At 51.5% G+C, this 24,192-nt stretch overlaps 1 protein-coding gene across 1 annotated transcript in view; it reads left to right on the forward strand.

The window, feature by feature from the left end:
• The first annotated feature begins 405 nt into the window (after positions 1-405).
• LOC146811282 (uncharacterized) overlaps positions 406-24,192 on the forward strand; it is a 117,037-nt gene continuing 93,250 nt past the window's right edge. The window contains exons 1-3 of the mRNA XM_085618354.1: positions 406-456; positions 9,848-10,001; positions 10,879-11,057. Coding sequence (XP_085474480.1) covers positions 9,893-10,001; positions 10,879-11,057 — 288 coding nt within the window. The 5' untranslated portion in view covers positions 406-456; positions 9,848-9,892. The remainder of the gene's footprint in view (positions 457-9,847; positions 10,002-10,878; positions 11,058-24,192) is intronic.

Below are 24,192 nucleotides of genomic sequence, written 5' to 3' on the forward strand. Positions count from 1 at the left end.
AATAGTTTGTGATAAATTAACTGAAGTGTAAGAAGCGGACACGTTGTGGGGCTGTGGCTCTTGAAAAGTGGGGGAAATTGTCTTGCGTTATTTATTTCTAATACAATACATTTGAAGTGTCTGATTAAAAATGGGCAGCGGCCGAGAAGATGTGTTTATCTTTTTTCTTCTTAGCTTACTCATTGCACTGTGTTTAGATTTCTCTTTTCAGATTTCCTCTTCCCAAGTACTTGTTTAGTTTTGCAGGCCGTGGCGTGCTCCTTAAAGCACTGTTTGCTTTACCCCTCCTGCTTCGCTCGCCCCCCAGATAGCACACACGCAACCTTCCCCTTAATGAGGTGGCAACGCCTCTTCAGTACTCACTCCTTCTCTGCTGCATTTGCTGCTCTGGCTGACTGCCTCCCTCCGCCCCAGGGGTCTCCCCCCGCCGCCAGGGAACAAATCTGCCTGCACTATGTAAGTAGCATTAACCACACTCAAATGTTACAGAAATAATGAACAATAAATATCTTCTGCTCCCCCTCTTAAAATAGTTGTTTGACCAGATCGGAGTAAATCAATGTGTTCAGCATCTATTGGCGCCTCATTAACATTTATTAACAATGTCCTTTCGGGATGCAGCTTCAAGTGTGGAACAAACTCCTGTTCCCATACCTGCAGTCGAACTTCAGAGGCGGGTTAGTTCTTGCCTTTCCTTTGCCCCTACTAGTTATTATTTAATATTTACATGACATCGTTTGCGTGATTTACATGCCGAATATTTTCAATGTTCATTTGGTGCACGGACTCTCTGAAGCAAGCCCGGCTTCTCAACACTCGGCTCTGACTCCCTCTATTAACTTGTCGACCACCTCTGATGTTATACTGTTTACACCCCCGACCCCCTCCCCACTACTATCCCCCACTTCACCTCGGAATCCAGTGTGGTATGCTCTCAAAGGTAGAAGCCTGCCTGCAGCCCTCTGCCCCTCCACCCCCCCTGCTCCCCCAGCAGTGTGCACGTTCAGTGCCAGTCCGCAACACTCTGCCCCCAGCGGCATGCACGTTCAGTGCCAGCCTGCAGCCCGCTGTCCCACAGCAGCGTGGAAGCTCACTGGCAGCCCGCAGCCCTCTCCGCCTCCACCCCCAGCAGTGTGCACGCTCAGTGCCACCCTGCAGCCCTTTGCCCCCAGCAGTGTGCACTTTCAGTGCTACCCGCAACCCTCGGCCCCCAGCGGCATGCACGTTCAGTGCCAGCCTGCAGTCCTCCTTCTCCAGTGGTGTTCCACATGCAATACCGTGACAGCCTGCAGCTCTCTGCCCCTCTTACCCAAGTGGTGTACACGCTTAGTGCAGCCCGCAGTCCTCTGCCCCCCCAGAGGTGTGCCCGCTCAGTGGTAGCCCACAGCCTCTGCCCCCTTCACACATCTACAAACTATTCAAACGTTTCACACCACTCCAGACTTCTTGGCGCATCATTCGGTCTTCTTCCGAAACCAAGGTGTGAACGCTTTTCAAACACATTCAGCTGAAAGGCTGCCACGGCAACACTGATAACTATCTTAATTAGGAGGCTAACTTTCAGTTTATTGTAGGATTGCTGTTTCCTTTCACTGCAGATTCCTTTTTTTTTTATCCTTTCTTTTTTTCTAAAACAACGTCTAAAGTTAATTCAATGCCTTTGCTAGCTTTCGTTTTACATTTTGCTTACACAAACATTTACATGTAAAAATGCAAGTGCAGAATGCTTTACTCTCTATTTTGCTCGCATAGTAAACATGAACTCACCATAACAAGCATTTGAGCTTGAGCTATTGGCACTGTAAATGGCAATGCCTTTTATTTATGTGTGGGTTTTTAAAACATAAATAAAAGGCATTGTCATTTACAATGACAATAGCTCAAACTCGTATAAATGCGAGACCTATTGCATTGCAAATGCTTGTTTTAGGTAGTATCTCTGACACTCTTAATATTCCTTCTCGCTCCTCTGGTCTATTAGATCTTATGTTGGCTCTGGCTTTTCAACACATTTCTTCTAATTGGAAGGATCTCTCTAAGCTCTCTATACAATGTTGGTGGAATTCTCTCTGTCACTATCACAGGCTTGATGTTCGTTTTGCTGCTGCCTCCACTCCTACCCTCAATAGAGATTTATTCTGGTTGCCTCTTACAGTATATCTTGACCGCATGGCTCTGAAATCGAAATCTATCTCTCCTTTATCCTCTGAGAATTTCAAACCCCCATAAGTGACCTTTCCTCTGTCCCTCTTCTTCCTTTCCTCTTCTCTACCCCTCTTATATCTTTTACATTTACATTTTACTTCTTTCCTGCCTTTCAACTATTCCCTACCCTTGGCTTATTTGCTCTTTCTATTCTACCTACTTTCTCTCTGATCTCTTCATTTATTCTTCTCCTAACGCCTCATACTTACTTTTCTCTTTCTCCTCTCTCTTCCTTCCCTTCTCCTCCTTTTTTCTCCCCTTTCCCCCTCTCCCTCCTGGTTGCCTTTAAAAATTTTACAAAATGCTTTTTAATTTTCCCTCAGGTTTCTTATGTTTAACACATGATGACCCTCTAATGTTTTTTTTTTCTTTTTGATTCTGTATGACAATGTTCTTTATATGACCTGCATTTTGTTGCTCACTATACTTTTTCTTCAATAAAGCATTTCAAACATAAAAAAGAAGCCTACCTGCTTTCTGAGAGATGAAAGAAGCCTGCCTAGTCTGCAGAAGAATAGACTGTCTAGGAAGGAGTCAGGTGAAGCGGGGCTCCAAGAGGAGCAGACTGATGGAGACCGGTCGAAAAGGGCCTGAGTATCAGATGCCTCTCCAAACTCCCCTGACGGTTACAGACAGGAGCTGTCATTCTGGTGGGATGCAATTGCTGAGGCCCAGTCATACCCGTGATTTTAAAGGCTATGACCTGGATTGTAACTGATACTGCCACGAAACAAACAACTTTTTAGAGGCACCAACCAGGAATGTGACCTGCAGAAGCAGTGTTTATCTTCAACGGCAGATCCATTCTTAACTTGTGACTTTCAAATGTTCAATGGTGTTGTCTTTGGTCGACAGCCGGTGCACCAGTAGGGGATAATCTCCCCTTTCCAATGGTACTCCTCCCCAGTGGATCCCTGCTTGGGGATCGCCACAGGAGTGCGATCCACAAGCAGGGATCCACCCACTAGACACCAGGGAGGGGGAGTCCAGCTCGTCATGAGGCATTCCCTGGGGATAAATCAAAATAGCCTCTGCAGCTGGGGAAGAGCTTCCCCAGCTCCCGAGGGCCCCCCCCCCCTTTCACTGTAATGACGATCGTCGCGCACGTCGCGCCAACGTCATTACAGTGAAAGTGAAACTGAAATGAGCCAAGAGGCTCATTTCAGTTTCACTTTTTACGTGCTCAGGGGGCTATCTCAGCCCCCTGAGCACATAGAAAGAAGGGAGAGGTATCGTTGGAAAGGGGATAATCTCCCCTTTCAAATGGTACCCCTCCCCAGTGGATCCCTGCTTGGGGATTGCCACAGGGGGGCGATCCACAAGCAGGGATCCACCCACTAGACACCAGGGAGGGGGGAGCGGCCCCTTGGGCAAGGGCCTTTGCTCCCCCTGGTTATTTTGGCGCAATTTAGTCTTTTTGCCCCCCCTGGGGGGCAGATGGCGGCATTAGCCTCCAATCTGCCCCCCCCGGGGGGGGGCAAAAAGCCCACTAGACACCAGGGAATTAAAAAAAAAAAAAGGGGTGGGGGCTGCCCAAAACTGGCAGGCCCGTGCCCTCACCCCACCCCCCACCCTCCAATTACTACAGTCTTTCTGCCCCCCTGGGGCAGATGGGGCATTGTCCCCTAATCTGACCCTTCGGGGGGGCAGAAAGCCCACTAAATACCAGGGATTCGTTTTTAGTTTTTTTTTTAGGGTGGGGGCTGCCCGCAATGGGCACGCCAATGCCCCCACCCACCCGCCACCATTACAGCCTTTCTGCCCCCCCTGGGGGCAGATGGGGCATCGGCCCCCAATCTGCCCCCCCGGGGGGCAAAAAGCCCACTAGACACCAGGGAATAAAAAATAAAACAAAATAGAGGTGGGGGCTGCCCAAAACGGGCAGGCCCATGCCCCCACCCCACCCCCCAATTACTACAGTCTTTCTGCCCCCCCGGGGGCAGATGGGGCATTGGCCCCTAATCTGCCCCTTCGGGGGCAGAAAGCCCACTAAATACCAGGGATTAGTTTTTAGGTTTTTTTTTAGGGTGGGGGCTGTCCGAAACAGGCACGCCAATGCCCCCACCCACCCGCCACCATTACAGCCTTTCTTCCCCCTTTTGGGGGCAGATGGGGCATTGGCCCCCAATCTGCCCCTCCGGGGGGGGGGGCAAAAAGCCCACTAGACACCAGGGAATTAAAAAAAAAAAAAAAGAGGTGGGGGCTGCCCAAAACGGGCAGGCCCATGCCCCCCCCCAATTATTACAGTCTTTCTGCCCCCCGTGGGGCAGATGGGGTATTGGCCCCTAATCTGCCCCTTCGGTGGGGCAGAAAGCCCACTAAATACCAGTGCCAATGCCCCCACCCCCACCCCCGCCACCATTACAGCCTTTCTGCCCCCCCCGGGGGGCAGATGGGGCAGTAGCCCCGAATCTGCCCCCCCCCCCCCAGAGGGGCAGAAACCCACTATCCACCAGGGATTTTTTTGCGCAATTGTTTTTAGGGTGTGGGCTGCCCGTAACGGGCACGCCAATGCCCCCACCCTCCCCCCCCACAAAAATGACAGTCTTTCTGCCCCCCAGGAGGCAGATGGGAGCTGTAGCCCCCAATCTGGCCCCCCCCTGGGGGGCGCAGAAAGCCCACTAGAAACCATGGATTTTTTTGTTTTATTAGTGTAGGGGTAGGGGCTCCCCAAAATGGCCATGACAATACCCCCACCCCACCCCCAGAGAAAATCCAGTCTTTCCGCCCCTCCTGGGAGGGTAGTTGGCGGCAGCGGCCCCTGATCTGCCGCCTGGGGGGGCAGAAAGCCCACTAGGCGCCAGCGAGTACGCAGGCTTTTTTTATGCGTGGGGGTGGGGGCTGCCCAAAATGGTCATACCAATGCACCAACCCCCCAATGCCCCCACCCCCACAAAAAATATCCACAGTCTTTTTGCCCCTTTAGGGGCATATCGGGATGAAACCCCCTTCCCCGATTCCCCCCCAGGGCGGCAGAAAGCCCACTGTGCTCCGGCTTTTTTTTAGCAATGTGCATACCTGTGGATTTTGGGCCCTAGCGCAGTTGGCACGTAGGCAAACCTAGCAAACCTGTACATTTTTTAAAACTAGACACCGAGGGGATTCCAGGATGGGGTGACTTGACTGGCTCTCACCAGGTTCTGTTACCCGGAATCCATTGCAAACCTAAAAATGTGTCCAAAATAACAAATTTTCCTCACATTTCTGTGGTGGAAAGTTCTGGAATCTGCGTGGGTCCACAAAATTCCACCCACCCCGTGTTCCCCAAAGTCTTCCGAGAAAAATGGTACCTCACTTGCGTGGGTAGGCCTAGTGCCCACGTCAGGCAAGGGCCCAAAACCAATTGAGGAGACATCAAAATTACCTATCACAAAACAACCTAGTTTTGCAAAGGGGTTCCCATGAGTTTTTGGCCCCGGGCTTGGCGGCTATCTAGGGAAACCTACCAAACCCACACATTTCTGAAAACTAGACACCCGGGGGATTCCAGGGAGGTATGGCTTGCGTGGATCCCCCAACATTTCCTTACCCAGAATGCCCAACAAACCTCAAATTTAGCTGAAAAAATCACCTTTTTCACAAATTTTTGTGTGGGAAAGTTGTGGCATCACCGGGCTGACACACATTTCCTACCACCCAGCGTTCCCCCGGGTCTCCCGATAAAAATGGTGCCTCACTCGTGTGGAAGGCCCAAGTAGCCGCGACAGGCAAGGGCCCACAACGTAGTGAGGCGACATGAAAATTGCCTATCTCAAAACAACCTGGTTTTGCAAGGGGGGTCACTTGGGTTTTTGGCCCGGTGCTCGGCGGCCACCTAGGGAAACCTACCAAACCCACACATTTCTGAAAACTAGACACCCGGGGGATCCAGGGAGGTATGGCTTGCGTGGATCCCCCAACGTTTCCTTACCCAGAATGATCTGGGTTCGTCGGGTTCTTGGTGAACCTACAAGTCCTATATATTCCCACAACCAGTAATGTCCAGCGGATGTATATTGCTTAGTTTCTATAAACAAACCTTGATGGATCTACACAAATGACCCCTTGCTGAATTCAGAATTTTGTCTACTTCTCTAAAATGTATAGCTTTCCAGGATCCATTATTGCTTTTGCACCCATTTCTACCATTAACTGGAAGGAGGTCGAAAGAACAAAAAATAGCAAAAATATGCTATGTCCCAGAAAAATGCCAAAACTGTGTAAAAACGTTTGGGTTTCTGACAAAAGTCTGGTATCCCCTAAAAGCTGGGAAAATGATGATTTCAGCCCCACAAACCCTTTTTTGATAACACTTGCAGGGAAAATCTCAGAAGCTTTCATTTGCAGCCCGCTTTTCCCATTTTCCCCAAAAAAAACTACATTTTGCTGTATTTTGGCTCATTTCTGTGACCCCTCCAGGGGAATCCACAAACCCTGAGTACCTTCAGAATTCCCATGATGTTGGAAGAAAAGGACGCAAATTTGGCGTGGATACCTTATGTGGTCAAAAAGTTACAGGGGCCTCAGCGCGCACTACCCCAAATAGCCAAAAAAGGGCGTGGCACAGGAGGGGAAAAGGCCTGGCAGCGAAGGGGTTAAAGCCTCCATTTTGCTGAGTGGAGATGCAGGAACAGACTAAGGAGGCTTGGGAAACTGTATGGCACCAGTCAAGGCAGATGAATTGAGGGATGGTCGTTTGTTTGGCTTGAATTGTGTGAAGAGGAATTTGGCTATCCTTTCCTGCAGGGTGGTGATGGACACTGGGAGGTTGGTCTCATTGAGTAGTGTGTTCTAGCATGGGAAGGGTTAGTTGATTGTCTTCTTTCTTTTAGTTTACATTTCCATGTGTAAATCTTCTTAGTTGTGCAGTGCATTTGGTGAAACATTCTGTACTTTCCTCAGGAGGTCTTCCTTTAAAGAATGGAAAGAAGCTCCCCCCTTGAGGAGCGGGACTTTAGGAACACACCAATGCATACTATGCAACGCTTCACACCAAGTCAGACTTGTGGACTTTTTACAAGGAAAGGAATCATTTTCTGACCACTGTGTGTAACCAGTGGTGCTAGAGGAAAGAGTTGGGTAGTGGACTACCTGCTCTTCAATCACCCATGTCTTGGAGCTTTTGTATGATACAAAAAGTGTGTACCAGACAATCGCACACCAGTGTGTCTCCCACAAGAGCCTTTTCATGGTTATATGATCTTACCACAGACAGTGTTGGTGATTGTCTATGCTCTGCCTCCTAGTGAGGAGGATAAGGTACTGCAGCCATACTGGCTATTACCCATACTTCTTCAGCCTAGACACAACAGGCGCTTGTACTAGTGTTGGACTTGGCCCTTTTTCCCTGAATTTTTCCATTTTTGTAGTGTTAAAGTGCAGGTGCTCCCTTCACCCAAGATGGCTGCCACAGACCCCTGCTACTGCAGAGTGGCCTGTTCTAGTAGCACCCTAGCTGCCAGGAGCTGGCTGGAACCCCACAACAATGTTGCGACTCCAGCCCGCCTTTTTGTCCCATAGGTAGAGTGGGGAAGCTCCTGGAATGTGCTGGAACCTTCTAGAAGGGAGGTGTGGTTTTTCTTTTGCCGCCTTGGCTAGAGGTCACCTGACCTAGGGCTACTTAAGAGAGGGAGGGAAACTTTTGTGGTGAGTTGGCCATTGGGGTGAAGCAGAGCTGGGAGAATCCACCAGGAGTGTAGGCGGTAGGGCCTAGCCAGGGACTTATGCCTCTGAGAGTGACAGGATTTAGGTGCTGCCTCAAGTGAGTGAGGGACCCTGTGAAACCCACTGATCTTGCCCAGCAGTAGGAGGACCCAGAGACACTCTGCCCAGCCTGACTAGGAAGGATCTAGTCGCCCTCTCCATTCCTAACCCCCTGTAACAGAACCCCTTAAGGGCGCCAGATACATCTGCACCAACAAGACCTTATCTGACATCTAAGAACAGAAACTTACAAGCCAAGCAATGAGACTGCGTGTCCAGATTGAACTCTGAAACCTATTCACCAAGCACTGAGACTGCGTGTCCAGATTGAACTCTGAAACCTATTCACCAAGCACTGAGACTGCGTGTCCAGATTGAACTCTAAAACCTATTCACCAAGCACTGAGACTGCGTGTCCAGACTGACCCCTGAACCCTGATGCAAAGCTGACTGGAGAACTACCGGGGATCGACCAGGTATTAGCGCTGTGACCCCTGCGCTTCCTGCCCTGGTCTGGGACCCCCGGCAGCGTGCTCCGCTGAGCACAGAACCCCATCCTTAATTTGAGCCCCCCCTGTGACGGCGACGCCAGCGCGCTCACCGCCGTGGCCTGAAGGCCTGGAGAAGTGCCCTGCCGTGTCACGAGGCCCGCGGAGAAGCCCGGGGCCCCGTCGCTGCCGTCGCAGCTGCGTGAGGAGGTGTGCGAGGCCGGGGCCGAGTTCCCCCATCATCGTGGGAGCGGACGCCTGCTGACGCCGAGATCAAGGTAAGCCCGGAGGCTGGGATCGTCCCCGGTGCGCCCCCTGCTGGTTGGGAGCCGCACCGCACTCTGCCCGGGTTCCCCCTCCGTGGGAGTTCTCCCCTGCCTTCGCGACGGAGAGACCCCGCCGAGGGATCCTTTCCGTGTGCCCCCTCGAGCGGTACTGAAGCGCGGTGCCCTACGAACTGCACCGGAGCCTGGAGACTCGCTCCTCAAGTCCCGTTGCGCTCCACGCTGGAAGCTCCGTCCTAAAGTACTGACTATCAGTGATTACGAGGAGCGCTTGGATTTATATGCTCCGCTTCAAAGTACCAAGAGTCAGTGATTACGAGTAGCTCTTTATTTTACCTGCTCTGCTTGAAAGTATTACATGTCATTGATTACGAGTAGAGCTTTATTTTACCTGCTCTGCTTGAAAGTATTACATGTCATTGATTACGAGTAGCGCTTTATTTTACCTGCTCTGCTTGAAAGTATTACATGTCATTGATTACGAGTAGCGCTTTATTTTACCTGCTCTGCTTGAAAGTATTACATGTCATTGATTATGAGTAGCGCTTTGTTTTAGGTGCTCTGCTTCAAAGTATTAAGTGCCATTGATTACGAGGAGCGCTTTGTTCTACAGGCTCCGTGTTGAAGTATCCAGTGTCACCCCTCACGAGTATTGTCCGGTGCTAGATGCCCCGTTCAGAGATAGACCTTGCTTAACGCGCACAGCGCGATAATCACCCCCAGGGCCCTACAGGTAGTTAACCCTCCTAGGGAGTCCCGCGCTGGTATAAGTGAAGCGTGCCTCGCCATATTCATGAAGTAAATGTATAGATTCTGAACTGCCGTTACATCTCATGTCTGGCCTGTATACCTTGATGGATTGTATTACATCGCACGCATTGCACTGATATCTCATGAACTGCATCTATCTGGCTTTACTTGGATAAACTTGAAGTATTTGCATAATTTAACCTGTGTGGCGTCACTTATTGTGTGTGTCTCCCGTCCATGAGAGGTGCGTGGTGTATGGTTGCTTAACACACAGACCTTTGGTGGCCCGACCGCTCGTGTCACGTTACCGCCCCATAGGGCCTGGTGACTCCAGGTCCTACAACTAGCCTGTAGTTTGTGGCAGTATTAGCACTAGAGATATGGTAGCGATGACCGTCATGTCCACATCTGCAATGATTCAGACTTTTGTACTCGTAGGTGCTAAAAATCAAAGTCCAGCGAAGCTTGTGGTGGGGTCCCACCATGGCAATGAAGAGACACCTGACCCTGGCCCTCCGGGAGTGGCAGCATCACCCCATCACCGCACTTGGGTACAGCCCACCACGCCGAGAGTTCCTCTTGGGCTTTGAAGGTGAGTGTGACCAGGGGCAGCATATCCTAGAAGCACCATAGTGAGGGAGCCTATCTGTACATTTCCCAAGACCTTTAAATTCCCAATAGACAGTCTAAGATGCCAGCAGGGTTTGCCACTGAGTTCCATGCAGGAACCTATCTGAGGAGTAGATGGGTATTAACTCACATGCCCTGCGACACAGACATGACAGTGATGGCTCAAGGTTGATGGACCCAACACTATGTCTTGTCTAACTTTCATGACCAGTTTAGATCAATGTGCAGTCGCTTCCTCCTTGCCCTATCTTGGGTTGGATGTAATAGCTTGATGTACAGACTTTCTCTTCCCTTACTCTTTGCTCAATTTGCATATATATCTTTCTGTGTCTTAAAGGCTGCACGTAGTCTAACACTATGTCCTGCTTCTCAACTTACGCTTGGCTCATATTTACCTCATAATGGCAGGTTCAGTTCAGAATGCATCTGATTCTTCTCTGTGCTGCATTGGTACTTTACTAAAGCCCATTTCAGCCTCTGTAGCCTGCTAATAGGCCTAGTCATATGCCCTACTTGTCTATGTGACCTGTCCATCTGCCTGCACTCTGTCTGTACTCCCACGCTCCCCCGATCTGGTAAATTCTCCACTAGAATTGTTTTACTGACAAAGAAGAGCTTTCATTACAGGAGTGAGATAGGCATAAGTGTGATGGAAGCTACCGAGGAGGAGTGGATCTTGAAAAGATAAGGCTTGAGAGACAGGTGGGGTGGCAGAGAAAGGGTTCCTACAGAACAAGTGGAGTAGGATATGAGGGTTGTGATATTGTACTTTGCACACTGTAATTATAAACTTCAGCAGCACTGGGGTACCCCTTGACTTATATGTATGATGATTTCAGATGGTGCCATCCAATGGTGCGATCTCGAGAATGGGAAGCTCTCAACGTCTGCCACAGAGCACCAAGGAATGGTCACGCACTTCTTGTACTGGCCACCGCCGAGGCTTGTCTTCTCCTCCTCCATTGACGGCACGGTGGTGGTGTGGACCTCAGGGGCCACCATATTGGACAGGATCGAGGTAAGGATGTGCTTGCCTCAGGAATCACACACCGAGGACCGACTCGTTACACTCTTCTGATCTCTTTCCTCTGATCCAACATCCTATTTTCTGAATTTAAGGGATGAGATGTGTCCTAATGTCCAGAGTTGCTGACTTTGGAACTGGTGAACTGAGTTTGAGTCCTGACATCAGCTCAACATGCTGTGATTCTGGGCAAATCACTAAATCTTCCTGTTACTTAAAAACTAATCTGACCTTGTGTAATGTCATCTGGAGGTCCTAAGGCACTCTAATGCCCCCGGGATAAATATGTGCTATATAAAACTGCAAAAAAAAGCCCCACACATTCTGTATGTGAATCCAACTGAGTGGAAGATACGTTTACATAACCCTGGGATTGTTGCTTTACAAAGGCTTCTCCTTGGCAGGAACACCCTTTCAACCCTGAGCTGGGAACCAGTGGGTGATTATCTAGTCTTCCTTTATTTCATCGGTCCTGATTCCACAGCCCTGGTCCCATCATTCCACTGCATTAGTGTTTCGCTACATTACACATGGCACCCTCACCCATGGCTTTCCACCGAGTTAATAGATTCCTCTATGGTCCCCATTCGTCGCTCATGGCTTCTATTGAGTTAGACCATACCTCTGTTCGACTTATTCCTGGCTTGGGGTAGTTATTGTCTCCACTCAGGGCCGGCTCTAGGACGGTGTGGCTGGTGCGACCGCACCGGGCACTGACTTCAGGTGGGGGCGCCATGTTTGCAAGTATAGTTTAAAGAGCACCTGCTGCCACGTTCCAGGTCACCAGCAATTTCCAGGCAACAATAAAAATGTCAAGATATCTCCGGTGATTAATGTTCTTCCTAGAGAGAGATCGGAGGTTTGTCTGGTGGAAGTTTTGACTCATGGTAAGGTAGTGCTGACGGTTAATATGCTTGCTGCAAAGAATGTGTACCACGCAAATCACAGAAATGTATTTATGAGGATAGCTCAGTGGGCTACTGCTTTTGTTAGAGAGATCATTTTTTTACTTGCAGTTTATAAGTTAAAATCCTAAAATAGAACAGTGAGATATTAACTGTTATCAAGGACCTGCATGCACACTGCAATGTATATATTAGAGTGTTATGATTTTTTCCCAGTCTTTCATTGTCCTAATGTTGCAAAAAGGGTTCATTTGGCTAGAAAATAATTTTTATTATTGAAAGAAGCCCCAACCATGGGGTTACGTTTTAAATCCTGAGTTTGTGCTTCTCCAGACCAAGCACACTTAAACTCTCCTGCCTACCAGTATGGATGACATGTCACTCCTACACCTTGCAGTCCTCTGGCTTATAAACATTTCCTATGCACTGATTTACACACATATGAGTGATTGTCTCTTTGTAATGTGTGTGTGATGTAAAGTGCTCTGACACCCTTCACTGATATGAGTGGCACTATAAAACTATAAAATGCATTAGAGAGAGGGTGGTTTTGGAGACTTGAGGAGCACTGTTAAAGGGTGGTAGTGAGGGAATCTGTGGCAGAGGTGGTCATTGGGGGGCGGCAACAAACAGTGTTGCACTGGGCGCCACCAGCGCTAAGGCCGGCCCTTCCTCCACTGTCCACCTTCCTGGCTTGACGCTTTCCCTTATATCATGCTCTACCAATGGGCGACCCAATGTATATTCCTAAAAGATAATCCCTCCTCATTTTCATGTAAAGACCTGCTAGACACAGACACTAACAATTGATGGCTCCAAGAAAATTAAAGGAGTTTTCAGATGCTCATTGTGAATAACACAACAACTTCAGATGTACAATCTGGCAAACAGGGGTACTGCCTTAAGAGTCAAGGAATGCATCAAGATGGTGGCATCAATCATCAGGAATCATAGCTCTGCAAGGAGCGGGCAAGGCGCAAGGCCACATGACCAACCAAGAATCAACAACACAACCAAGGATTCCAAAGCCCTTAGTAATGTGAATGCACAGTGAGCAGTTTGGCAAGAACCTGCTTCTGAGCACCAACAAAGCCGCATTAAGGCAAAAAAAAATAGATTTAAAACCCACCTTCTTCCAGGCAGGTGTACAAACTAAGGGCAGAATCTGTGTGAACAGTGGGCACCCTAGAAATTCTGTATACACTTAAAACTCTAGCCATGGTGTGCTCCCCGGCAGGGCCGGCTTTAGCGTTGTTAGCACCTGGTACGACAATCATTTTTGGCGCCCCACACCCTATGACCGCCTCCTCGGATCTCTCACTACCAATGGGCAAAAAGTACCCCTCATCTCTCCAATCATAAGTTATTGCGCAACACAGCAGCCCCCCTGAGGTCAGCGCCCCCAGCAGGTCAGCACCCACTGCAGCCGCACCGGTCGCACTGCCCTAAAGCCGGCCCTGCTCCCCAGTTCAAAGCCAAGCTGTGTCACTTAGAAAACCAGGAATAATAGACCCAAGTATACAACACAACCGGATGGATCCGAGCACACTAGCACACTTGCTTTTCTTGGTTAGAATTCTTTGGGGAACGTCATACCCCTTGTTCCTGCAGTGATTCAAATGAAGTGTTCCCATTCCTGAGAGCATTGGTCCAAAGTGCATGACAAAAGACGAAATGTTAGACACTGTCCTTAAAAATCTTAGGGATAAGAGATGATCGTCAAATACTCCTTAAAAATAACATTTAAAAAATGTTGGTCACTTTCAAAATAATTTGACAAGAATCGTGTTTTAAGGATGCACTATGTCTGCTGGTGTAGGTTACAACCCCGCCAGTCGTTTTCTGTGAAATATACGCTGTGCCATGAACTGTCAAATATATCTGGAGGCGCTTCAAGAGCGAGTCAAGTGACTGTTTACTTTTATGCACACATTTTTGGCAGACCACAACTCCCTGGCATTTGTTGATCTAAAACGTATCTCTTAATATTCCTACAAAAAACTGCTATGAAAGAATTATATTAAACTAATTAACTATAGCACTTATTCATAAACCTTATATATGTGAAAACTCTAAGTTGCTTTATAAATTGATTATATAAAATGTGTCCCATTTACAGATAAACAGGGACAAAACTGAATTACTCTTACTATTTTACAGAGAGAGTTTAACCCATATGATTGACAGACAATCCGTGCAATTGGATGGAAATATGGAACCCTTTCTTCTGGAAAGGAGCGCCATGAAAGCCAATCAAGAGTAGATCACTCTCCAGCAAGAATTGGAAAAATTATTGGCAATTTAAATCTCCTACAAACTCAAACAAACCTCAGAGCATCCATAGCGAATGAAACTGCTAGAACCTGGGAAGGCCCAGTCACCAGATAGACCGATAAAGGTATTAGGCTATAGAAGTGCAATCAATAACACCCAACGTGTGCGCGATTAGATCGGAAGAATACAAAGAAAATGTGGATCATATGGGTATACTATCATTGTGTGCCACCCACCTTTAAGGAATGTAAACCAAACTTCACCAGCTTGCAGTGCTTCATTTGAGCCGGGGGTTTCCGGTGCTCAGCACCAGCACTTAATCAACACCGGCACTTTTCATAAGCACCAGTTCAGTTAAGGACACATTCATTTATGGTAGGCACTAGGAGATTAAGTGATTTCCCCAGAATCACAGGATGTTTTGCCAACCCGAGACTCCAACCTGGTTCCCCAGCTCCGAAGCCAGCAGCTCTGCCCATTATGTCACATCCTCCCCCCACTTTCATGGTTAGTAGTTGGTTCTGTTTTAGGCGGTGCTAACAGGAGAAATGGGCTGGTGCAAGCTGCCTGCTGACGAGATCCCCAGCGCTTATATTTTTTTTACAAATTAACCACTGCCAGCTTGTTGGCCCTTTAGCCGTTCTCTCATGTGTTCATTAACCAGGTCGAATCTAGCACAATGCATGCAGGTAGCATAACACAACCTGCTAACTTTCTGAAATATTATACCTCAACTTTCTGGGAAATGCTTTGCCCTCTTCTGTATTGTAGGTTTGTACTAATTTCCCTCTGAACCCTACTGACCGTCTTGGAGACTGAAGTACCCGGCCCCCTGTTGCTCACTCCATGGAAGGACCTGCCGTCCTTTCTTCTGCATCAAGAATCAACTGGTCCTGATAAATAGAACACAGCGAAAACCCCAAAAGGAGGGGCACACATTACAAATATGATTCGCTGCTGCAGATAAATAAAGATCCTGGGTACTGTGTCTAACTATGGGGTATTGGATTATTTCATGAGGTTCTCTTTGGAACTGCCTGTAAGACAGATGGACATCTAGCCAATCTTTGTGAAAAAAATGCACTGTGCAATCTAAAATGTGGCCTCATTTCTAAAACTAATTTGGAGTGGAGAATTCCAAATTTCAGACATCCCAGGCTTCCATCTGTGATCACAGAAGTAGTGTTCAAATATTATGTTTCTTTTAAATCAAGTTTAGCTTTTCTCAAATCACTTATTTTTTTAATTATTTGATCAATTTACTCTTTACAAGCATAATGAATATTATCAATCCAAATGGAGGTCGCCCTTCGGTTGAATCCGTCTCCTATCCTCATCATTGATGTACAGATTTGCACAAGGCCGGCCTTTGTCTAGAGTGGCACAGTAGGGAAAAAAACAATAGGTTTGAATGTTACCCCGAGTGATTGTCCGTGCATTCTTCCCATCACCGTTTGTGTGAGCAATACATCTCTACATCATGCGAGTGTGTAACCAATCAATTTGCTCCTTCTTACCAGCTGAGCCATAAAATCACGCTTTCTATGGGTGCCTGTAGTCTTAAGAACATTTTCTTGCTCTCTAGGGCATTCTAGGGCTGGTAGATATTCCTTTCCCAGAGGGTGTGTCATTCCACAGCTAAAGATGGCTCGTGATGCGGATTAAATGCCCATCCACTTACAAACAATAACTAAGAAGCTGAGGAATACTGACGCTCGCCGTAGAGAGCTTCGTTGCGCACTCCCCTGCACATGTTGGCCAGGGCTATCTTTGCATGCGTTGTAACATCAACTACCTTAACGAACTCCCTTGGGATCCCATATGAGGACTTCTCTAGAGAGAGACATATTTTGAAAAAGGTAACTTAACCCATGAGTAACTGAGGTAGATGTCTCCAATGCTGGACATTGTGTTTAAATGTTTTCGATACATCCATTAAAGTGTGTTCATCAAACACTTTTGTTGTCTTCTGTAACATACATGAGAAAAAACAAAATCCTCCTGTGTCAATTCAATTCAATAAATCTCTGTCAATTCTTCGCAATGGTTTCCTAAATCAAGGCTAACAGGATCATTTAGCGAACAAGACTACGACCAAGTACGACCAATTGATACAAAATTTGATAAATTGCCAAACATCCTGAACATGTCCAGTATCCTTTTGATTTATTCACAGATAATTTATAAAGAAAAATCATATTAACAAATGAATTTGTTTATTGTTCTGTTAAATTAAAACTTACAATATGACACAATTAAACACATCGTACATAAATATCATTTTAAAAGAATCGTCTTAAAAGGCAGTTAAACCCTTCATAATGTCTACAGAGCTTCAGGGTAGGAACTGGTTTTGAAGACACCAATCGACAGTTGTTTCATTTCATGGGTCTTATTGCACTTGTTATGTCCTTTACACCCAAGGTTTCCTATTTAAACTGCTGTTGGTTGAACCATAATTCAATTTGTGCAAAATAGTCAATAAAGTGCAACGTGCCCTACTAGGTTTCTCTGTTGTCCTGATACCAATTAATTGTCATCGGTTAGACTGACCTAATTAGTACATGCAGTCGTACACCAAATCTTATTTTGAGGGCAACAATCTGCAGTTTTTGCATATCTTTAGCCTTGTTGCCTGCGGTTCAATATCAATGCACCTTAAATTAGATACTATCCCTGTTATTAGGTAGACAAGGATTTGATTTATACAGAATATCAGGAAAAAATGTGCAATGTACTTTTTATAGAATTCTTTCTCATCTTAATACTATATGTTGGTTCAAACCATCCCATTTAATCATACCTCAAGGAAGCCCGTTATACTAAGTAAAAATGTACTCGATATAGTTATGCCTTGTACAGTCTACTGGCGTCCCTGTCCAAGTTTCTCCTCAGCTATGGACTAGGATTTTTAAAAATTTCCAGAAAATCAGGTCCTCTCCCTGAAGACCAGCTATAACTGCTTGCCGACATGTACGTATAGTATTCTGGTTAAAATACTGTCTCAACAAACTTTTGCGTTCATCCGCTAAGGCTTGGCAACAGCAGACAATATGACAGATGTCTTCTCTACAATAATTACGAGGACGGCATGACATTACTTTGTCAGCCTTTTCCAGGCTGGTAAATTACATCAAAATTGGAAGTAGCCAAGCCGATATCGGGAAAGCTTTCATTTTGCATTTAGCCCGTTCAGGCCTCCCAGATAGTTTTAGAATTTTAATAAGCCATACGTAGCAATAACCATCCATGAGTGAGCTCTATTTGCTAACGCCTCTCTATCCATCAAAGATTAAACCTTTTTACTGATACCATTAATGACTCTATTAAATGCAATTTGAGAGAGGGGTAAAGCCCAGAGTTCCTCTGCCTTAAAAGTGGAAACAGCCAATTTAAAATATTCGCGTGCTGCAATATTTCTGGGGTCGCTTATTAACCTATGATATCCTAGTGATTTGTGAATATGATGTTTTTCCTAAATCAAATTAATTAAACTCGTTTTGATTCAATTTTCTCATGTAATGTTGGAAATCAATGTCTGATTTAACAAGTTATTGATGGATTTGAACGTCAATTTAATGTTCTACAGGGCAAAAAATTTCAAGCTCATATTGGATACTCTGGAAAAATAAATCAAGTATACGATCTGCACTGAAAACCTACACTTCTCCCGCTATAGTGTCCAAGTCTGTAAAAGTATGCATTCTCTGTTTCATGATTACAACTTTCAATATCCCATTGACAAACTGCTCACAAAAATAGGCCAACTAAAAGGTCACAATAAGGTCATTAGGTGCAGCGCTAGGTGGCGCACACGAAGATGGCTGCCTCGCGGTGAGGCTCCCGGTGCTTGACCCCTCGCATCCGGCAATCATCCGTTTCCCGCCGTCCTAGCGGCGATCTGAAGGTCCCTACCTGCAGCGGGGCCGGGGGTCTACACTCGGTCCCGATTTGAGCTGCCTGCCTGCTTCCGTGCCCGAGTTCTGCCGCCCGTTGCTGGGAGGCCGAGAGGGAGACCCGGCTGCCTGGTGCTGTCCCCGGCGTTGGATCCTGCGCGAGGCCGCGACGCCACCGCGTGACTCGGGCCGCGAGGCTGACGGCGGCTGGCTGCACATCGTGGGATCCAGGAGGGCCCCGGAACTGTCTGACGCTGCTGCTGGCCTGACGTGGAGTCTCCACCGATCCGTGGGGCGCTGCTGGGCTCCTGCGTGGCCGGGAGGGCCTGGATCCGGCTGAGGCCTCTACTGAAGCTGACCGGAGGTGAGCGCTGCGGACCTGTGTGGCCGGCCCCGGCGGGCCTTGCCGGCCCTGGCTCCTGGCTCCTTCCCCTGAATCAACTGACGGCTGGCGCTGGAGGCGCTTGGGGCGGAGGCCTCGCTGGGGACGCGGACGTGCTCTCGCCGCGGGTGCCGGCTTCCACCGCGGGAGGGCCCCCGCCGGCTGCCGGTCATCGGACCTTCCCCCCCCCGCCTCCGCTGGTTAGACCCTGCTGCTGTTGGGCTTGGGGCGCCCTGCTTCCCCTCCCCCGCCTGGGGGGGTCCTGTCGGGGCCCGGGCTGGGGGCGCTGTCGAGCGAGCCCGTGGGCCCGTTGTGGGTGCTGGACCCGGAGCGGGGACGGCGCGGACGGCGCCTGTGTGAAGGGGCCACGCCGGCCTGCGGAGTCCTCGGTGGACCCTGTGAGGGGACGACGACACCTCTTCTCCTTTGCGTTCCCTGTGTGGCCCGGTCGCTTGGACGCTGGGTGAGGCTGGTTGGCGATTCGATCTGCAGCACCTGGCCATCGGTGCGCGCTCCACGAGGGTAGCCATGGGCAAGGACAGGGGCGCCAAATCAGCGGCCGCGCCCCACCAGACCAAAATCGACCGCTTCACGACCTCCGACCCCCCGGGCACGGGCGGGGAGGTGGCACTGACTCCTGGCACGGACCTTGCCGCTATATTGCAGGCCATCACCGCCTCTCGTACGTCCCTTGAGGGGATGGTCGGGGAGGTGAAAGTGGACGTCGCACTACTGCGGCAGGACCTGCGCAATGCCACGGCTCGCATCACCGAGACGGAGTCCCGGATCTCGACGGCGGAGGATGACATTCGGCAGCTCCAAGACCAGGTTCGGGAGCTCACGACTCACTCTAAAGAGCTGCATCGGCGGGCGGAGGATGCCGAAAATCGGGCCCGCCGCAACAACCTTCGCCTGGTGGGATTTCCGGAGGGGGTGGAATCTGGCCGCTCCGATGACTTCCTGGAGAAATGGTTCAAATCTTGGATGCCGTCGGCCAGCTTGTCCGCCTGGTTTGTCGTCGAGCGGGCGCATCGGTCGTTGGCCGCCAAGCCTCCGGTGGGGGCCCCCCCGCGCCCCTTCATCTTGCGGATCCTCAACTTTAGGGACAGAGACGCTATTCTGAAGGAGGCGCGGGCGCAGGCTCCCTTGACCTTCCACAACCACAACATCATGGTATTCCCAGACTACACCCGGGAGGTCCAGGAGCAACGCCGTTCGTACGTGGAAGTGAAGCGCAAGATGCGCTCCCTGGGCCTCAGCTACCAGCTTCAATTCCCGGCACGCCTCCGTGTTGTCTTCCAGAGTAAGACCCTGTTTTTTGACACCCCCCGGGCGGCCTGGACTTGGCTCACCGAAGAACAACCGCTGCGCCAGGCCGAGCGGGAGTCACCGGCTCGGCGGCCTTCGGATCGGGATGCGGCCGGGCCCCGGCGCCCGGGCCGCAGGAGGCGCACGCGGTCTCGGCGGCCCCGGGGGGGGCTGGCGGCTGGGCCTCGCTCCACAAGTGCATCAGGGAGAGGACTGCGGGACTCCTCCGCCTCTTCCGGGACGTCCTCCAGGGCGGCTGGGGGCCCCGGGCGCCAGTCGGCCCGTCTGTTGGACCCGTCCCTGACCCCCCTTCCCGTGTCAGTGGACCTTTCTGATCTCTCCCGCAGCCCAGCGCTCTGACTCTTCTCTGTCCTCTGTTTCGGCAGGGGGCCGGACGGCCTGGTCCCGCTGTTGGGACCTTCACTACGGACCTGGACTCAGCGGCTTCCCGCTCATCTGTAGAGATCTAGGACCGGACTCTTGCATCCGCACATCTGGAGGGGTCCACCACGCTCTTGACACCCGAGCACGTCGCTTGGGGCCTTGTAGTTGCTGTTACAGTTAGGGCGACAGATGCTTCAGTTCTCGAAGTATAGGGTGGGAAATTGGGGGGGGGGGTTTTGGGTTTGTTGGGGTATTGTTTTGCTGGTTGCTCCTCTTGGGGCGGGTGTTTCCTCTAGTTTGGGTCTGGTTCCTCTTGCTCGTGTCACACAGCAGTTCCCTGCGTGCGCTGGTCCAGAGCTTCGCACTGACATTCATATGCGCTCCACTCGCTCCCTCTCCCCGCCTGGCCTCCCTGGCTCCCCTTCGTCTGTCCTCTACGCTCCCCGCGCTGCCTGGGCGACCCTCCTTCACTCCCTGCGCGTTGGCGCGGCCTCGGGTCCTCCTGACGCCGCCCGGGTGCTAGATTCCGCGGCGTATCCCGCTCGTGGCTTCCATGGCTGACCTAGCCCCCGGGGCGCGGATGCGCGTCATGTCTTGGAACGTGAACGGCCTGTTGGATAGGCTCAAGCGCACCGCGGTCCTCAAATATGCTCACCGCATAGGGGCCGACGTGCTCCTTCTTCAGGAGACCCACCTTCTCGGGGACAACTGCCCCTTCCTGGCGCGATATGGTTACGATCGGGTGTGGCATTCAGGGTTTGCTCGTGGCTCCCGGGGGGTGGCGATCCTGCTGCGCCGTTCCTTCCCCTTTGTCCTTACACGGGTGACCCACGACCCTCGGGGCACCGGGATTGCTATCTGCGGCACGCTCGATGGTAGGCCGCTTTGCTTCCTATCGCTCTATGCACCGCCCTCGGGACTGGCGCAGGCTTTGTCCCACGCGGCCTCTCTGCTGGCGCTGCTACCGGGGGGCACTGTAGTGCTTGGGGGGGACTTTAATGCCGTCATGGCCCCTCAGCTGGACTCCTCGGGACCGATCTCGGACTCTCGCGCAGCTCGCGCGCGGCAGCTGGCGGGCTGGGCCGAGGCTCAGGGCCTCTGTGACGCCTGGAGGCTCTGGCATCCTCAGATGCGTCAATACACTCACACGTCGGCCGCTCACCATTCCCACGCCCGCCTCGACATGATCTTTGTCCCCCCCACTGAATGCGGGGGCGTCCAGGACGTCCGCATTCTGCCCAGGGGGATTTCGGATCACTCGCCGGTCCTCCTGGGCCTGGGTCCTCCGCCGCATACGGCTCGTCCGGTGTGGCGGTTCAGCGCCTGGTTCCTCCAGGACAGGGCGCTGCGCAAGGCGGTGGGTACCGAACTCATTCAATACTACTCCGCCAATGAGGGCTCGGTCTCATCGGCAAGTACTCTGTGGGAGGCCTGCAAGGCGACCATTAGAGGGGCAGCTAAGGCGCAAGTGGTGCGGCACCGCCAGTCGCGGCTGCAGCAGCTCACCGCCTGCGAGGCTCAGGCGCTTCGACTGGAACAGTCTCTCGCTGCAAACGATGACCCGGCGGCGGCCCGGCGGCTGCGGCTCCTTCGCCAGGAAATTAGCCAGCGGTCCCTTGATGCGGCCAGGCTCCTTTGGCAGGCCTCGGTGGCAAGGGTGTATGGCTGGGGTGACAAGAACGGTGCGCTGTTACATCGCCTGGTGACCTACCCCAGGGCGTCGTGTATCATCCCGGCGGTCACGGATTCCACGGGGGTGCTCCGGTCCTCCTCTGTGGAGATGGCAGCGGCTTTTGCCCAATTTTATTCTCAGCTCTACCGGGCCCGTGCACCGACTCTTTCCTTGGCCGCTTTACTTGCGTCTGGGGGCGCACACCTCGCTCGGCTTCGGCCGGCCGAGTGGGAAAGCCTGGAGGTCCCCATCTCTCTTGAGGAGATTGGAGGTGCCATTGGGCGTACGTCCGCGGGGAAGACGCCGGGACCCGACGGGTTCCCCCAGGAATTCTACGCCGCATACAGAGACACCCTTGTCCCGCGGTTGTGCGCTCACTATGCGGAGGTGATTGAGAAGGGTTCCTTTCCCCCGGAGGCGGATATGGCCACGATCGTGGTCTTGCCTAAATCCACGCCACCATCCACCGACAGGGCGGCCTACCGTCCCATTTCGCTTATTAACACGGACGTGAAGCTCTATGCGGCGATCCTGGCTCAACGGCTTAGGCCCTTGCTGTCGACCTTGGTCCACCCGGACCAATGTGGCTTCATGCCCGCTCGGGGCACCCGCCACTGTCTCCGCCGTCTCCATGTGGCCCTGGCCCACCGCCATCGGCTGTCCCCGTACCTCGCTCTCCTCCTCGCTGATTTCGAGAAGGCATTTGACTCAGTGGGATGGGCCTACCTGTTTGAGGTCCTGGCCTGCATGGGTTTTGGCCCTCGATTCGTGGGGATGGTGCGAGTCCTATATGCACATCCCCGGGCCAGGGTCTTGGTCAATGGCGTGCTATCGAGGCCATTTCGGATCGGCCGGGGGACGCGGCAGGGCTGCCCACTGTCGCCCCTTCTTTTTGCCCTTGTGATGGAACCCCTAGCCGCCCTGATTAGATCTGATCCCGTCCTTCGGGGCTGGGAGTGGCCTGGCCTGGAGGCCGACAAAATCGCACTTTACGCGGACGACGTCCTGCTGTATCTGAGTGACCCGGCGCACTCCGGACCCCGTGCCCTCTCCATCCTGAGCCGTTTCGGCCGGGCGTCTGGCCTATCCCTCAACTCGCGGAAATCGGTGCTGGTCCCGCTGCACTCATCCAGGGAGTGTTTTGACTGGCAGGAGACCATCCCTCTCCGCCGGCTATCGTTCCAGTACCTGGGTATTTGGGTCTCCCTCCTCCCGGAGCTGAGCTGGGCACTCAATGTCACCCCCCTGGTGAAGAAAGCCAAGGCGGACTTGGTGCGTTGGCACCAGCTGCCTCTCAATCCGCTAGGAAGAGTGGCCCTCTATAAAATGATGATTCTTCCCCGGTTTCTCTATGTGCTGCAAAACACCCCCCTCTCCTTTCCGCGCCCTTGGTTCCGCGAGTTAGACGCGATGGTGACGAGATTCCTCTGGGGCAGCGGGAGGCACCGGCTGGCATTATCGACGTGCCGCATACCCACCTTTGATGGGGGCCTGGGCATGTCTGACCTCTACCTTTATTATCTTGCCACTCGCCTGCTGGTCGTACATGACTGGTTTGGGGGGGGTTGGTCTGACCCCGCCTATAGGGTGGAACTCGGTGAGTTGGGCTTCTCCGGTATCCAGGATCGACTGTATGGCGCGTCCGTCCCCGCCTCTTGCCCGGATATCACCAGGGCCGTCTTCTTGTCCTGGCGAGCGGCGCTCCGTCATACCCGCTGGACGGGGAGGCTGACCCGGGTCACACCCCTGTGGCACGGGACATGGCTGCGTGAGGTCGCGGCGCTGGAAGGGTTTAGATCGTGGGACTCAATTGGTATTTCCCAGCTGGGGGACATCTGGCGGGGCGGGCGAATGTGTTCCTTTTCAGAGCTGCAGGCGCGCTTCTCCCTCCACTCCTCCCAATTCTTTAGATACCTCCAGCTGCGCCATGCTATACGCATCCACACCCCGCTGGACGTCCGGCTGCCGGACCACAGCCCCCCGGAGGCTCACGTTATGATGGGCAACTTGGGGAGGGGGGGCGTCTCCAGGATTTACCGCTCCCTCGTCAACTGCACCCCTACGTCCCTTGAGGGCCTTAAGGAGCGCTGGGAGGGCTGGGTGGGTCCCCTGGATGAGGCCGACTGGCGGGACGCCCTTATGGCCCCCCGCTTGGTGACGGCCTCAGCTCGGCTACGGCTTGTCCAAATTTATTACTTGCACACTGCTTATCTCACGCCGGCCCGCCTACACGGCGCGGGCCTCTCCGGGGATGCGGCTTGCCCCCGCTGTGGCTTCGAGCCGGCTGATTTTCTTCATGTGGTGTGGT

This window comes from Triturus cristatus, chromosome 7 (assembly GCF_964204655.1).
Source record: "Triturus cristatus chromosome 7, aTriCri1.1, whole genome shotgun sequence".
In the NCBI taxonomy this organism is placed as follows: domain Eukaryota; kingdom Metazoa; phylum Chordata; class Amphibia; order Caudata; family Salamandridae; genus Triturus; species Triturus cristatus.